This window comes from Nicotiana attenuata, chromosome 11 (assembly GCF_001879085.1).
Source record: "Nicotiana attenuata strain UT chromosome 11, NIATTr2, whole genome shotgun sequence".
In the NCBI taxonomy this organism is placed as follows: domain Eukaryota; kingdom Viridiplantae; phylum Streptophyta; class Magnoliopsida; order Solanales; family Solanaceae; genus Nicotiana; species Nicotiana attenuata.
In genome coordinates, this window is record NC_031999.1 from 27,625,617 (window position 1) to 27,641,567 (window position 15,951).

General features: G+C 35.3%; 2 protein-coding genes across 2 annotated transcripts; one reads left to right on the forward strand and one right to left on the reverse strand.

Annotated features, from left to right (window-relative positions):
- LOC109235016 lies at window positions 2,596-3,572 on the forward strand. Its single transcript, XM_019401033.1, has one exon. The coding sequence runs from the start codon at window positions 2,690-2,692 to the stop codon at window positions 3,302-3,304; it is 615 nt and encodes a 204-aa protein (XP_019256578.1). The 5' UTR covers window positions 2,596-2,689; the 3' UTR covers window positions 3,305-3,572.
- Window positions 4,065-15,678, reverse strand: LOC109234291 (probable LRR receptor-like serine/threonine-protein kinase At1g56140). Its single transcript, XM_019400210.1, has 24 exons — window positions 15,325-15,678; window positions 12,405-12,582; window positions 11,908-11,979; window positions 11,750-11,821; window positions 11,603-11,674; window positions 11,407-11,478; window positions 10,399-10,470; window positions 10,221-10,292; window positions 10,022-10,093; window positions 9,851-9,922; window positions 9,664-9,735; window positions 9,379-9,450; window positions 9,232-9,297; window positions 8,858-8,923; window positions 8,704-8,748; window positions 8,294-8,358; window positions 7,541-7,917; window positions 6,770-6,968; window positions 6,525-6,689; window positions 6,028-6,146; window positions 5,459-5,669; window positions 5,120-5,351; window positions 4,880-5,030; window positions 4,065-4,588 (listed from the first exon to the last, which is right to left on the reverse strand). The coding sequence occupies exons 1-24, from the start codon at window positions 15,476-15,478 to the stop codon at window positions 4,238-4,240; spliced, it is 3,099 nt and encodes a 1,032-aa protein (XP_019255755.1). The 5' UTR covers window positions 15,479-15,678; the 3' UTR covers window positions 4,065-4,237.

Sequence of the window (15,951 nt, forward strand, 5' to 3'; positions counted from 1 at the left end):
CGAGGTTAAGCAAGATACTTAACTTTATCTGGGATAAATTTATTCTTTAAAATTACCTTTCCACTATTCCCGACCTCTAAATGCCCAAAATCTAGCCAAAGAATATTCAACAAGGCCAAATATGATGTGGAATTAATCCCACATAAAAATAATTTAATCTTTATCAAAATCTCAAAAGTTAACAAAAAGTCAACCCAAGCCCACAGGATCAAAACCCGAAAATAAGACCAAATCTCAATGACCCATAATCTCATGAGTCCAAATATAAAATTTGTTTTCAAACTCGAGTCCAAATCGGTATTCAAAATCATAAAATACACTTTCTTAAATTTTTCAAATTTATGTTTTAATGTTGATCTAGTGATAGTTTCATGTATCAACCATGGATTCAAGTTAGGATTACTTACCCCAATAAATTAAATAAAAATTTTCTCAAAATATTATCTCAATCCGAGCTCTCTACCTCCCAAAATAATAAAAATAAAGTCCAGTACTAAATTTTTTCGAGAAATGACAGCATTGGCACTCCTTTACTAAAATCGTCATAACTTTTTGTACAAATATCAGAATGACAAATGATTTAACTTTCTGAAAATTAGATTAAAAAATGCTACAACTTTTTTTGGGATCATCCTCAAATTATCTATAGATTGGAGAAATACACGTATGAAGTGAGGCCAAATGCAAAAAGGCCTTGTTTCGGCAATTCGATTCTTTCAAAACTTGTTCCAAATGCGCCGAAATTTACCCGAACCGTCTAAACCATCCCAACAAGACCAAATACCCGATATGAACTTTTTCAAAGGCTCAAAACATTAATATAAGTGTTAAAATGCAAAGTCAACTTTCAAGTCAATTTTATAAACTTTAAACTCCAATTTTCATGCAATAGTGCTGAATCGAACCCGAGCACCCGGGCTCCTAATCCAAACATACCTACAAGTCCAATATTATCTTACGTACCTATAGAAAATTTCAAATCATGATTCTGAGTCTGTTTGTCCAAAATATTAACTTTTGTCAACTCTCTTGACTTAAGGCTTCTAGTTAGGAACTAAGTGGTCGTTTGGTAGGAGGTATTAGAAAAAATAATGCAAGCATTAGCTCTATGCATTACTAATACCTTGTTTGGTATAATTTTTTAATATGTGTATAACTAATACTTGTATTAGTTATACATCATACTTGGTATTATCCTATGTATAAGTAATGCATAGAAAACCACGGCATTAGTAATACCAAGGCTATTAATGCATACATTAGTATGGTTAACGACAAAATTATCCTTAAAGTCCCTTTAAAGCTAGAGAATATGGAGGGCATTTTTGTAAACAACTATTTTTCTTAAAAATTCTGCAATGCATTATAATTTTAATACACCACACCAAATAGTAGATAAGAAATAATATCTGCATAACTAATGCTTGCATTACTAACCCATGCATTACTAATACACCTTATTCCGCACTATTCTTATACATCCTACCAAACGACCTCTAAGTGTTTCAAATCCTTTCCGAACCTCTCAAGACCTGAACCAACCATACCCGCAAGCCATAAATCATCAAATGAATGAACCTATAAGAAGTCTCAAATCATAAAATGAATGCTAGAACTCAAAACGACCAGTCTTTACATTAATGTATAACGCTATATTAATTTATCACTTAATTATAATAAATAAGTGCAATTTGGTGTAAACATCGAATGTGAATAAGTATTTTTGTTTCTAATAAACTAGCTTTAGCATCTTGAACTTCTATGGAAAGTTGCACGCGATATTTCTTATAGTGTGGCCTTCCAAAACCTCAAAAGAAAAGAAAAGAATCGAAAAATAAACTAGTAAGTACCTTTTTTGTAAAAATAATTCTAGGACCTCTATACTATAAATATATAACACTCAAGAAAATTATTGATAAATTTAGACAATTGAAGAATTTTAAACAGTATAACATATGTATAAAAATATATATTTCTACAATAAGAAACTATATACGTATGTTCTAGAAGTAGCTTCAAAATATTAAGCCAATTGATAAATTAATAAAAAATCTCATTAGTAAATGTATAGTACTAAGTACTTGCTAATTTAATAAAGTATAAACAATTGAAGAATTTCAAACAGTATAACATAAGTATAAAATATATATTTTCAGAATAAGAAAATATATACGTATGTTCTACTATAAGAGAAGTAGTATCATAATATTAAGCTAATTGATAAATTAATAAAAAGTCACATTAGTAAATGTATAGTTCTAAGTAATTGCTAATTTAATAAAGAATAAATAATTTATTTGTTCACTATAATGCTTTGTATCCTTTGATTTGTTATAGATTTTATTAGATGTATATACACGATATTAAATAATNATAAAATAATAACTAATATTTATTAAAATAATATGATATATTAGATCATAATTTTATAAGATTAATATTCCGTCAAATTATCCGCGCATCGCGCGGGTTCTAACACTAGTTACTTCTAAATCGAACGAATCCGGATCCAGCTAGGAGCCGTAGATCTAGAAAAACAGTCATTTGACAAACTCCACAAAGTCGACCGTTACAATATTTCAAAACCGAGAGGACCGTTAAAAAGGAGCCTCGCCTTTATTGTTTTTCCGCTCTCCACCCTTCATTCTCCCCTGACCCAAAAGCAACTTGTCACAATCTCTCAATCTCAATGGCCGATCAGAACAGCAACAACACTTCAATAATGGAATCGAAGCCTTTACACCCACTTCACCAAATCGCAGAAACCCCAACTCACAAGTTGCTTCTCAAGCAATGGCTTAAAGAAGAAGAACTCATCCTCAATAGAATCGCCGCCAAAGAAACCCAAATCGATTCGGTCCGCAACGAAATCACCCAGCTCTACTGCATCTTTTTTCTCTTCCACTCCATTTCACTTATGCTTTTATTTAGTGCCTCCTCGAAATGGGCTTCTAAAACTGGGCTCTGCCACCGTTCTTGGATCCCATCTCTGTGTTCTCTGCTCTGTTCTCTGGGTATCATTTGGGCTGTTCGGTACAAGACGGATACGGAGAGTCACTTAGAGAAACTGTTGGAGAGAGAGAAAGAGGACGGGAAACTATTGGCGAGGTGTGTGGAGGAATTGAAGAGAAAAGGGGTGGAGTTTGATTTGTTGAAAGAGGTTGATGCTCTTAGGAGGGCTAAGAGTTTGAGGGTTGAAACTAAGGTTGTTAAAAAATGGTCTGCTAGAGACTTTGTGTCTCTATTTTTCTTCTCTGCTTCTTGCCTCGTACTCGTCGTAACTAGGTTCATTTTGTGTGGTTGAAACTCACAGGGTGACGAGAATACTAGATTGACTGCTGCATCTTCTCTTTTATGCTCTACAACATTTGTACCCTTCTTTTTTGTGAAGTTGTAAACTGAAAAGTCTGAAGCTTTTGGCTTCTAATCATGTAGTGGTAGAAGAAAATTGATTAATGGGAGGTAAACAGAAATTGCAGAATATACTGTTCTGCTTTTTGGTTATTTGGGGTATTCTTTTTGTATGATTCCAGTTAACAGAATCTTATTTGGCAATAAATGTTTTTAACATTTTCATGGTGTTAATAGTGGATAAATACAACTATAGAACTGTGTATTAGTAGTACTTTCTATTTCCCTCTGCTTGATTGTTTCTGCCAATTTGCAGTTCCGGGTTATGGAACACTGCAAGTGTAGTTTTTTGAATGTCCCTGCAACTTCTTTCACTCTCATTGGTTTACTTTTTGCAAGAAGCTACTCTGTGTTTTTATCCATCGGATGCAGGGGCGAAGCTATTTTGGCCCAAGGGTGGTCAACCGACCACCGTTCCCCGAAAAATTATACTACGTAGTATAGTACTTGTTATTGATTAAAAATAAACTTTGAACACCGTTGCATAGCCCACTGGCAAAGGGTTTGAACACCCTTATTAAATTTCCTGACTTCGCCACTGATTGGATGCCGGTACTAATATTTCTCAACACCACCATCACCTTGCCCTCTTCCCCCCTGATTGTCAGTATGTATCTTTTAGTCATAGCAGTTTTTGAGTCCTTGAAGAATCATTCCCCTTTCAAAAGATAGAGTTACTATTCCTTACTTCGATGAAAATCTATATATACACAAACAGTTCATGTAAAATACATGCAGAAAGAATATACAGAGGTAAAATCTTCAAAGAAAATAAAAGGGACAAAAATAGATTATTCATGGATCTCTGACTGAGAAACAAAAAATTTCATCTACCCTCTCCGATGATGTCATGGAGCATCGGTCTGTCATCACCTGATGGGGCTGTACTTGTACTCACTGATGAATTGGGCATTTGAGAAGAATGATCACTCATGAAGGTCGTTGTATCAGTAAATTTCCAGTCAGTCAAGTATCCAGGTCTGGAAGTTACAGCCGCAACCTCTGCATCTCCTGTAAGCATTGCTATTACACGGGACATTGAGGGTCGTAGCGTTGGGGATGTTTGAGTGCATAGTAGAGCTATCCCTATTACTTTTCTGACTTCGTTTTCATCAACTTCAGATAAATTTGCATCCACCAGTTCAGTTTCGCGGTTGTTCTCATGAAGCTGCCAAGCCTAGATGCACACCAGTTGAATATGGTTAGAACTAAATGGTGCGTATAGGAATCCCAGGACAATGCGTTAAGTCTTAACTTTTGAGAAATAATAGAGAAAAATAAGTATGAATGGAGAGGATAAAAAATTTCCGTTTGGTTAATCTAAGTGGTAAATCTTCCTTTCTTTCCATTGAACTAAATGGCTGACAAGCTAGAAGTTGCATCCCCAGTTGTAGCGGCAACTAAGGATAAATGCATATGTTTCATTGTTCTAATGCCTTACTACAAGCAAAGAAGGAAGGGACTATACCCACTCAAGAAGGTAGATCCTCTCTTCTTCCAAGCTCGAGTCAGAGTTAGGTCTACCGCTGACAATCTCTAGAGCTACAACTCCGAAGCCAAACACATCAGCCTTCTCTGTCAGATGTCCGCGCATGGCATATTCTGGTGCAAGATACCCTCTACAAGAAAATATTCACTAGATTCATGAAACAAAACTATAGGAAAGGAGTGCAACAATATGACACATCCTCAATTTTGAGGATCTTACATTGTGCCTGCAACACGAGTGTTTATATGAGTCTTTTTGTCATCATAAAGTTTTGCCAACCCGAAATCTGAAATTTTAGGGTTTAGGTCTGAATCAAGCAGAATATTACTGGCCTTGACATCTCGATGGACAACACGAACCCGAGATTCCTCGTGAAGATACGCCAGACCCTTTGCCACTCCCAAGCATATCTGGAAGCGTATTGGCCAGTCAAGATATAAAGATCCACTCTCTGCCCAATTGAAGCCAAAATCTCAATATCAGTAAAGTTAGAAAAGTGCTTCTTCTTCTCTTATATGTGGGAAGTCAGAATTTCTAAGATATTGTATTCATTAGTACCAAATAGTGCTTGATCAAGACTCTTGTTTTCAAGATACTCATAAACAAGTGACCGTTTTTCTCCCTCGATGCAGCAACCATAGAGTTTCACAAGATTACGGTGCTGTACAGCTGATATAGTGGCAATCTCTGCCACAAACTGACTCTTCCCTTGATGTGATGCCACAGACAGTTGTTTAACGGCGACAACCCTCCCATCCTCAAGTGTACCCTATGGAACATAAAAGTTGGTTCAACGTTCAGACAATTTCAATAATCATTTCGTGTTTTCCGTAATTCATAACAAAAGTAAAGCAAACAAGAATGCACAAGTATTTAGCCACAAAACATTTCTTGACGGCAAAGATGCAGATTATTTATTTGCTGTTTTATACAATGTTTCATGTGTTTTTGGAATATAAAGTTATGTTAGGCCACAATGTCTACAAATGGAAGTACTGAAATCAGTCAAGAGAAAGACGTTGAAAAGAACAAGGCCTATTTGGGAAACCTGTGAGCTACAGGTGCAACAACATAGCAAAAAAGGAAACACTATTTACTTCAGGACTTCATATGGACGAATAGATTACCTTGTAAACTGGTCCAAAACCTCCCTCTCCAAGCTTATTAGAAGGATTGAAGTCAGCAGTTGCGGCTCGAAGTTCTGAATAGCTGAAAGTATAGGGTCTAGCATCTATCCCCAGGAACTCTGCGGATTTGAAGGGAAACATGTCATTAAATAAGTCAAATGAATCAATTTGTGGAGCTCACTCACTAGCGATATACATTATTTCATACACTGAATAAACTGAAGGAATGCCTGTGCTGACTCCTCTTATTACCTCTTGCTCGCAATTCATGCTTATTACTCTTAACTTTTGTCTAAACCGAAGTGTGAAAAACAAGAAATGAACCACAAACATGTCCAGAAACCTTTTACAAAAAAGAATCTTGAATGGAAGTGTTGCTAAACCGACTTTCCTGTAGGATCCGGTCTTAGACAGCTTCCAGTTAGAACTAACGAAAGATGAATCACTTAAAAGTCATAAAACAGAAGAACCATTCTAGATCAGCTTTTGTTTCTTACCTTCATCCTCAAGAGCCTGTTGCCGTTTTCTTTTTTGAATTAGGTAATAGACAGAAAATACAGAAATGAAGCTTATGACTCCAACACCAACAACAACGCCCACAATCAGACCGGTCCGATTCTTTTTTGTAGTAGGAGGCTGGTTGCTAACAGTGGGAATAAAATCTGTAGAAAAGCTTAGGAGTCTCAATACAGTTTTTGAGTGCCTACTTTTCAGAATCTGAATGTCTGTAATTCATGGATACCTGGGGTTGCACTAATTGCTGATATAGATGGTCCATATGTGCCTTGTCTAGGTACACAGCAGGTCCCTTTTCCAGCCCAGAAGAGATGTATCTCTAGATGATTTTCAGAAACCTGAACTTTAAACTGCTTTTGAACAGCTCTAAGGGATCTTCCATCGGCCTCCTTCCGTATGTCAAAATCTTTCAACTCCCGAATTCCCTGGAAAAAGATAACCATAAAATTATTTAGTCAATTATGATTTGAAGGAGGAAAGGAGGCGGGGGGGGGGGGGGGGGGGGGGAAAGCTCTTTCTACTAAATATGCATTTTTTTGTGAGCAGTATTAAATAGCTCAAAGCAGTGAAATAAAGTGGAGATTTTCTTTTGGAGGGATGGTAAACGTAGATGACAATATATCCACATCATTCAATTAATCTACTGTTCCTCAAAGTTGGGGTCGGCCATATGAATCCTCAAAATCAAAGTGTTGCTCGTTGAGGACCCAAATCATTCCAATATTGCTTTGTTTATGAATAATATGTATTTAAGGGAAATAAAGGTTTCTCTATAGCCTTAAAATATGACACTGTTGAGAACTGTAGAGGAGAAGGACATGGTTAGAACTGAAACCTTAAATGTTTAGCAGTCCAAGTCAGAAACAAAATCTGATTAGCATTGGAGCATCATAATCTTGTGTTTTGATAGCTCCATGCAATAGAGAATGAAAGCAACCTACTGATTGAGAAGATAACACCAAAAATAGATATAAATATAAAAGAAAATAGTGCATACCTGTACATATACGTCAAATACACGCCTCCCAAGACTACGCCAAGTTGGGGGATTTAAGATTTGTGACTCAGCAAATTGGAGGTTTACAGTGTAATTACCATTCTCAAGGCCCAAGCCATAGTATCTAAGTGATCCTGCGGAAATCCGTGCAGTTTGGAAGAGCTCCGAGTCCAAGGTGTTTGTAAACTGAGATGAGGAGAAGCTTGTGAAGTCCTGATCTGGACTGTCAGAAGGCAGACCAACATTACTAACAGCCCACCTCCCTGTGCTGGTCATGAAAGACGTTGCTGGACCCATAGTCTGGTTCTCCATCTCATACGATATCTGATCACTTGATGTAATTGGAGGTCCCCCACATTTAATTGCAAAGCTGGACCCTGTGAATTATGAAAACTCACATGCATGAGAAGAAAAGAAACCAGAAAAACAGCTTTATATCAGAACACTAGCAGTAGAGTAGAGTAACGCATGTCCTACTTCACCTTCCCCTTTCTCGTTTCTTGTTGAAGTAGGTTTCATAAGAACAGAGAGGATTTGGGCAATCATAATCATGTTTTAGAGACAACAGTACTATCCCCACCCTTAAATATATAACCATAAACGGACGAATTCAACTAAATGGATATTGACCATTCTTAAATTGTGGTTTATAGACACAAAATGTAGGACAAAGATTTTCAAACTTATTCATGCTAGTAGAACCAGAAAGCTGGAGTAGGATATTTGTCGACGGGAATTGTATGAAGAACTTACATCTCGGAGATCCTCGATTGCAAGGGAAGTTTCGTTGAAGACAATCTAACCCGGAAGGCAGAGAACTGAAAGCAAAAGTGGTATCCATCCATTTAAGTTCTTCAAATACACATGCAACTATAATTGCAATAATGTATACAACAACAAACCCAGTGGGTTACAAACACGATTTATCTTAGAATTCAGACAAGGAAAGCTTAATACAAATAATGAATGAATTTGGTTAGCCATTAGTGGGACCTGGGAACTCGGTGCACAAAGCATCCCGCGTTTACGCTGTCATAAACTAGGGAAAGATGGAACTCAACTTCACACTGGTTAGCAAAACCGGCCGCACCTTAAGGTAATTAAATATTATGAAGACAGAGACAAGCTCAATGATACAAATCTAACTGAAATGTACTAATTACCTGCTGTCTAATTGTTCCATTGTAAAGTTGTTGCCAACTAAATTTCTGCAAGTTGAGTTCCACAAAGGTCTCGGCGTTAGGATGATGATATCCAAAGATAGGGGGAAAAGGGAATAGGCGAACATTATATGAATTTCAGCTTTCTCATACATACAATTGCAGATTTTCCTCATTGATCCAAGAAGGGAATCTTCCAGACATCCCATTGTATGATAAATCTCTACACGTGAAAGATGGGAGATGTTAGACAACAACTACTAAGCATATCACATATTTCTGCAGGCAAAGTATTGAAAATGTCAAGCATTTATCTCATTCAAGAAATAATTATTAAACTTTAGTCAGGCCATGTCACCCCCCAATAAGGCTTCAAAGTCTCAATAAGGAATATGCTGAAATAAAATAAGGAAAATAGTCCTTCATTTTGCTTAATAAGATTGAAAGAACGTCTGAAAGTTCAGCATATTCATTCCAAAAGAAAAAGGGGAAAATTGACAGTGAAATCATATAAAAACAAGAGTTACTCACATAGTCTGGAGGGCCCCGCTCTTCTGAGCTGGCAGAACGCCTGTTAGCTTGTTATCACCAAGAAACCTGATGATTAAAAGGTAGTTACCATATAAGAACATCGTTAAGGTGGTATAAAAAATAAGCAAACATTAGATCATCTATTACAAGTGAGTCAGCGAACTCAGATTGAAAAGTGCATCTGGAATACGCCCACTCAAATTGTTGAAGCTCAAATCCCTGAGAAAAAGATACATAAAAGTTAGACCAAAGGAGTAGTAAATGATCAATGAGAGTTCAATGTCTTCCACTGAAGTTCGAGTTGAATATAGTAGCACGACGCTTGTTAGAAGTATATCATGCCATGGCCATATAAGTGAAATAATCAGAGTTCAATTCACACTAGTGAGGGCTTAAAATGTTCATAAGAACATTATCATACTCAGAACTTACAGTAGTGACAGGCTCTGATATTCTCCAATATTGGGTGGGATGGAACCTGAAATATTGTTATTTCGTAAAACCCTGGAAATACCAGATTTAGTTTGTCAGACTGTCGATTCTGAAAACACAAAGAGAAGAAGAAAAAGAAATACAATATCAAGCTTTGTAGCATTTGGTGCTATGTCATGTTCCTTACAGCTTGCTTAGAGACTTCATATTCCTGAGGAAGTCAAGTGAAGAGCTCCCATTGGATAGATCACTTATTCTCCTGTTAGTTAAGTAGGAGCAGAAATATCAGATTATGCGAAATGTAAAACCAATGGATTTTAAACTATGAACAAAAGATAAAAGAGTCGTTAAAACTCACAGGTCAGTCAAAGTGGTTAAGTTGGAAAAGGAAGCTGGTATTGGGCCCTCGAAAGAATTTCCTTGGAACCTCCTGTGGCATTAGAAAAACCAATCACATACTATGCTAGAGAGGAGATGCAATAATGAGCATTATAGCAGTGCTGCAACGGAAGAAGTATGACACTTATTGGACATAATGCAAGTAACTGTGATCTCACAGTGTAGTAAGCTTTGACCAACTTCCAATGAAATCAGGAATCCTTCCTGTAAGATCATTATCTGCAGCCCACCTGAAAGCCGGAATAGTTAATTTTCCTATGGAATTTCTTAAAAGACAAATTTGTCCAAGTAAATATTGGGAAGCTAGAGAAGGAGCATGCAGTAGAGAGCTCTTACACTGTATCCAAGTTCTGCAGTTTTGCAAACGTCCATGGTATTGGACCACTAACACCAGCACTATCGAAATAACTACGCAAGGAAACAACATTCTTTTCAGGGAAAAAAAACAAAGCTACAGAAAGGACAACAAATAACTAAAATTACAAAACATGCAACATATTCATGTTATCGGAAAAGCAGTTTCATACTTCTCAAAAAACAATGAACATAAGAGATCTCGTCGATCAAAGAAGGACCTATTCAGGAGAAAATAACCTTTAAACCTAAAATTTTACTTTCACTGTCCATATATGATGCTTCTTCTAAGTGGTTATCATATCGATGTTAGATACTTTGTGAGACATGAGACCTGTTGGAGACAAATCCAGCACGCCACTGATCCTATGTTTGATGGAAACTCTCATGTCTTTGTTTATGTTTTATGTTTGGCATCTGCTATGTCTCAACCGTGTGCTATATATTTCAAGTTATACTATCTTTCCTTTTTGTTTCTGTATGTTGCAAGTTCAAATTAAAATTTTAAGGCTTCAAACATATGAAATTGGAATGAGAAGCAAAAGAAAGAGGGGCGAGGAAGATGAATACTAACGTACATAGAACGAGAGTAATATGTCTTGGCCATGTTGTATTCTGCATCTTTTGTAACTCATGCGACATGCCACAAATATTAACAACCTAAAATAGCTTATCATACTCTTGAGAGAAGGAATGATTACTTTATACAGAAAATCGGAGAAAGATTTAACTCCTATACTCCTCCACTAGCATGAAAAATACAGCAAGGACAACACAGATAGCATTAGATCGTTGACAACTTCCTGCTTCAACTAATACAATTTCAGGGCCTTGCCTTTGATGTATAAATCAAAACAATGCAATACACTCCAGATTCAGTATGATATTCATAAACAGATAAAATATTTCCCATGTAAAATGCAAAACTCTAAAAATTAAGATTTGACATGATAGCAGTTTTAAGATGCAAAACAATGCATCATAACTTACATTTGTGTCATTTTTGTTAAGTTTCCAAGCTCTGAAGGCAGAGGTCCAGAGAAATTGTTTGTGCCAAAACCACTGCAGCACAGGGAAACTACATCCTTTTAGATGAATAAATGCAGAAGAAATGATGAAGATGCTCTTCATACATCAATGATATATCATGAAAACCAAGGGTCCAAAGAACGTAATGAGAACATACAATGATTTTAATTCAGTCAACAACCCAAGTTCCTTTGGAAGCTCCCCTGACAAAGCATTAATGCCAATGCTTCTGGAGACACCAAACATTTAAAATTATTCCAAAAATATCATGATCGAGTATAAATAACTGAAAGAGTAGACTTACAGCCATTGCATGCGAGTCAGATTGGCAATGGATGGGGACAGTGTGCCTGTTAAGAAATTTTGGGCAACATTCCTGCAATTTATAACTAAAATATCAGTATTTAGGAGAAAAAACATGAACAGTATAGGATAAAACTACATTTAAGAGGAAGCAAGTACAGATCATTGAGGAAGGTAAGGCTCCATAATTCATCTGGAATTTCACTCACGACGTCCATTGCATAAACTCTCCTGTACAGAATAATTGAAAAGAGAATCTGTGAGAGTTACATGGCAAGTAAATATCCCAAACACTACATCCTATTGCGGATTCCAGTAATTTCCTGAATGCACGTTGGTAGTAAATTACAGACGAATATGAAGAAGAAGCACCACCATTAAGTTCAAATTCCGCATCTTAGACTAACATTCTTTGAGGTTAATATTAAAATAAATTCAAATACAACATAGAGACGGATGCAACATGTGACTAGTATTTGCTCGGGCATCTAGGCTACATATATTAAAAGAAGCACTTATTAACTTTGAATCTTAGATTCATCTCTTAGACAAATGTCATTAAAATGAATAACACGGATAAAAAAGAACTAAGGAATGTCAAAAAGGCATAGGCTAAAACTAGGATTAAGATTGAGTGGGGGAAACGAGTGACTTACAAGCCAGTGATATGACAAAGGGTGCGGTTGTTGTCGGAACAATCGCATTTGATGGCGGGATTAAAATCTTGGATTTCAGTGGAATCAATGGCGGCTCCGCTGCATAACTCACCACTAATGTTCCACTGATTTGTCGCAGAAATTCCCCATTTTTGGAAGATGGAGTTCAAAGCACGGGCTGCAGTATCAGCATGTACTCACAACTATGAGAAATCTATTAATGGCAAGACAAAACAACTCACAAATGTGATCTTGTAGTCACAATGGGAAAAGGCTCCTTATGGTGCTTAATTACAGTACCAATACAAATTTAAAATTGGTGAAAAGATCCCACATAAGAAAGTTCATACAATACGAACTACTACTTCCATTTCAATTGAATGTCCTCATCTTTAGTATCTATTGTCTCAAGAGGAACTTCCTATACACATCATATGATATGTATATAAAGCAAAATCAGACGAGACACTGATTCAAATGCATCTTTTTTCTTAGTATTATGATACAAAAATATATCACATGTGGACACTGCATGTATATAATACACACATCTCTTTTACCAGAGGTCTCGCGTTCGAATCCTACGTATGGACCAGTGGCGTAGCCACCCTATGCATACACATCATATGATATGTATATAAAGCAAAGTCAGACGAGACACTGATTCAAATGCATCTTTTTCTTAGTTTATGATACAAAAATATATCACATGTGGACACTGCATGTATATAATACACACATCTCCTTTACTAGAGGTCTCGAGTTTGAATCCTACGTATGGACCAGTGGCATAGCCACCCTGGGCCAAGGGTGGTCAAGAACACACGCTTCGCCTAATTATTATACTGCGGATATAAGTTAAATACTATTTTAAATGGTTATATATATATATATATATATATATATATATATATATATATATATATATATATATTATTTTGAACACCTTTAACATAGTTGAGTGAGACAATCCACTGGTTCAGAGTGTTCAAAGTGATGTGTTGTTTATAGGTTCAAAGTTCTGCCAAAACTAAACGAAGTCCACCATGCGTGGTCTATATATAGGATTCTTTTTCAATCTAAAAACTTTTTTAATAAAATAACTCTTTAAACTTAAAATTTGTGTAAAAATAAACAACTAATGTAAAATTTTAACTAAAAGTTATTTCTTAAATAAATTTTATAATTTAAAAGTCAAGCTCTATAAAAGTTGTTCAACAAAAACTCCTCTACAAACTACAAATCCTCTCGACTCTCTCTTTCCTTTGGTTTTATGCTTACTTTTATTAGTAAAATTTCTATTGTTGTCTTTTTGTTATTTTAATTTTGATTTATAAAATTATAGTTCTATTAATTTTTTTTAATTGTTTAGCTAAATGTTGCGTAGTTTGATCTAAAACTTTTGGTGCACCATTTATTGACAAAAAATATATTATTGACTTGTTCAAAGTTTGAAAACCCTTGACGGAATTCCTGAGTACGCCACTGGTATGGACCTGCATTTATTTGTATTTAGTCGAGCTGCAATGTGAGTATGGACACCGGGTTGGAAACCAAAAAAGAAGTAACTCCGTTTGTCCCAATGTATGGTCATAGTTCGAAATCAAAAGTTAAACTTCTTAATGTTGACTATGAATTCGAACATTAATACTTAAGCTTTTTGCAATAAAATATACATATTTAGAAACTAAGTAAAAAGTACTATACTCAGAATAATTAACAATTCAAAATATTTAAAATATATGAAAAAATTATCCGTATACTGATAGAGGGAGCATATAATATACACACTAGACATTCACTCTTAATTACCATCTGAAATCAAATAAAACCTGCCATTTGAAACGGAGAAGTATTAGTATGTATTAGCTTAAAGCATTGAACAAAAATATTTACTCTTAATCCTATTTTACATGACAGTGTGTAGACTAGACAGAATGTATAGAAATACTTATTAATTTGACTAAAAAAATATATTGGTAATAGTAAAAGAAAAAAAATCAACATATAGTTTAAAAAGTTAGTTTGTTAAAGCAACAAAATTTAAAACTTAAGATTTAGCAAATGATGGGAAGTGAATCGTGTGAATCTCTGCAGTGATTTGAGAAATTAAGATTTAGTAAATGATTAAATGAATTTAATTTTTTAAAAAGAATTGTGAAAATTAATATAAAATAATATTATAAGTGAAGTAATGTTAATATTTAAAAAAAAACATATTGGAATTGAAATTAAGGAACAATCAAAGAAATAATCAAAAGGAACATGTATAACAAAAATAACCACAAGGTCGTGGTGTGATATCTTGAGTTGGAGGTATGGGAATGAAAAAAAAGTTCTACTAGAAAAGCTACAAGTGAATTCAAGCTAAATGATTATAAAAATAAATAAATTATAACAACACAAATACTGCTAAATTTCGCTGTCCTCGCCCCTTCCAACAGGTCACAGCATCAAGAGAAAACAAAACTTCTTCCAACTGATACTTGTGATATGCACGACAAGACATATGTTAAAAACTTTATTTCTTTAATCTACACTGTTACTTTAATTAGCTCTCTTTTAAAAAAATAAATGATTTAATTAATTTCGTATTATGAATATATAACAATATGTATTTATACTTAATTTTATATATGTAAATACAAAGAGGGGTAAATTTTGGCATTTCACCCGTACTTAATATTATAGCTCCCCCTCCGTTTGCTAGGTTGACGTGGATGAGCGAGGAGTAGACTTTCTGTAATTTCAACCTCTTACAACACATGATTAACCATAAATTAAAATTGGCATATGTCAAGAGATTATTTTATATCCTAACTTACCGGACCAAATAGAAGATTATCGGTGGATTTTGTATCTGTGGATTGTAAGAACTTGAGGGAGAAAGAAAAAAGAAAATTTGCAAAGGACGACTAACCTTCAGGAGGATTAGTGGTGGCAACACTGGTTGTGTTTCTTTGAGCTACAGCTATCTCCACGAGTAGACTAAACATGACGATGACGGCGGAGGAGTAGAAGCTTAAACCAAATCCTCTTCTTCCGCTTATTGTCCATGGCACCGCCGCCTTCATCTCTGCCTTGTCTTAGCTTGTTGAGTTGTTTCTTCTCCCACAGATTATTAAAGAATGATTTAGTAGGAATATGAAAGAGAGAAAGACAGAGACCACCACTGCTAAAATGAATTAACAAACAATATAATCCGTTATATATTAAACTAATACAACTGTTGCTAAAATGTTTGAATAAGGGTTTAGTCGCATCTTAGAAATGCTTAATTATTTGGCAATGCGTATGTTATGTTATCGTCATATTACATGCAACTGTGCCACGCGCCTTTGAAATGTTGCATACTTGCATTTTGTTTTAGGGTCAATATGGCACGCTAAATACGAGTGTGTTCAATAATGAAAATTATACTCCTGCTTGGCGGCTTAGCAATTGGCCTGAGGTTATAACTGACGAAGTAAGACTTCGATTGAAGTGGCACATTAACCCGAACCTTCTCACATTCTTATGATCGATTACATTAGTTATTTTCTCCCAA

Coding starts and splice junctions, on each gene's coding strand:
- LOC109235016 (XM_019401033.1), top strand. CDS start 2,690: ATGGCCGATCAGAACAGCAACAACACTTCAATAATGGAATCGAAGCCT.
- LOC109234291 (XM_019400210.1), bottom strand. CDS start 15,478: ATGAAGGCGGCGGTGCCATGGACAATAAGCGGAAGAAGAGGATTTGGT. Junction 9,451..9,663: donor TATCAGAGCCTGTCACTACT/GTAAGTTCTGAG, acceptor TCTTTTTCTCAG/GGATTTGAGCTTCAACAATT. Junction 5,031..5,119: donor ACTCGTGTTGCAGGCACAAT/GTAAGATCCTCA, acceptor ATTTTCTTGTAG/AGGGTATCTTGCACCAGAAT.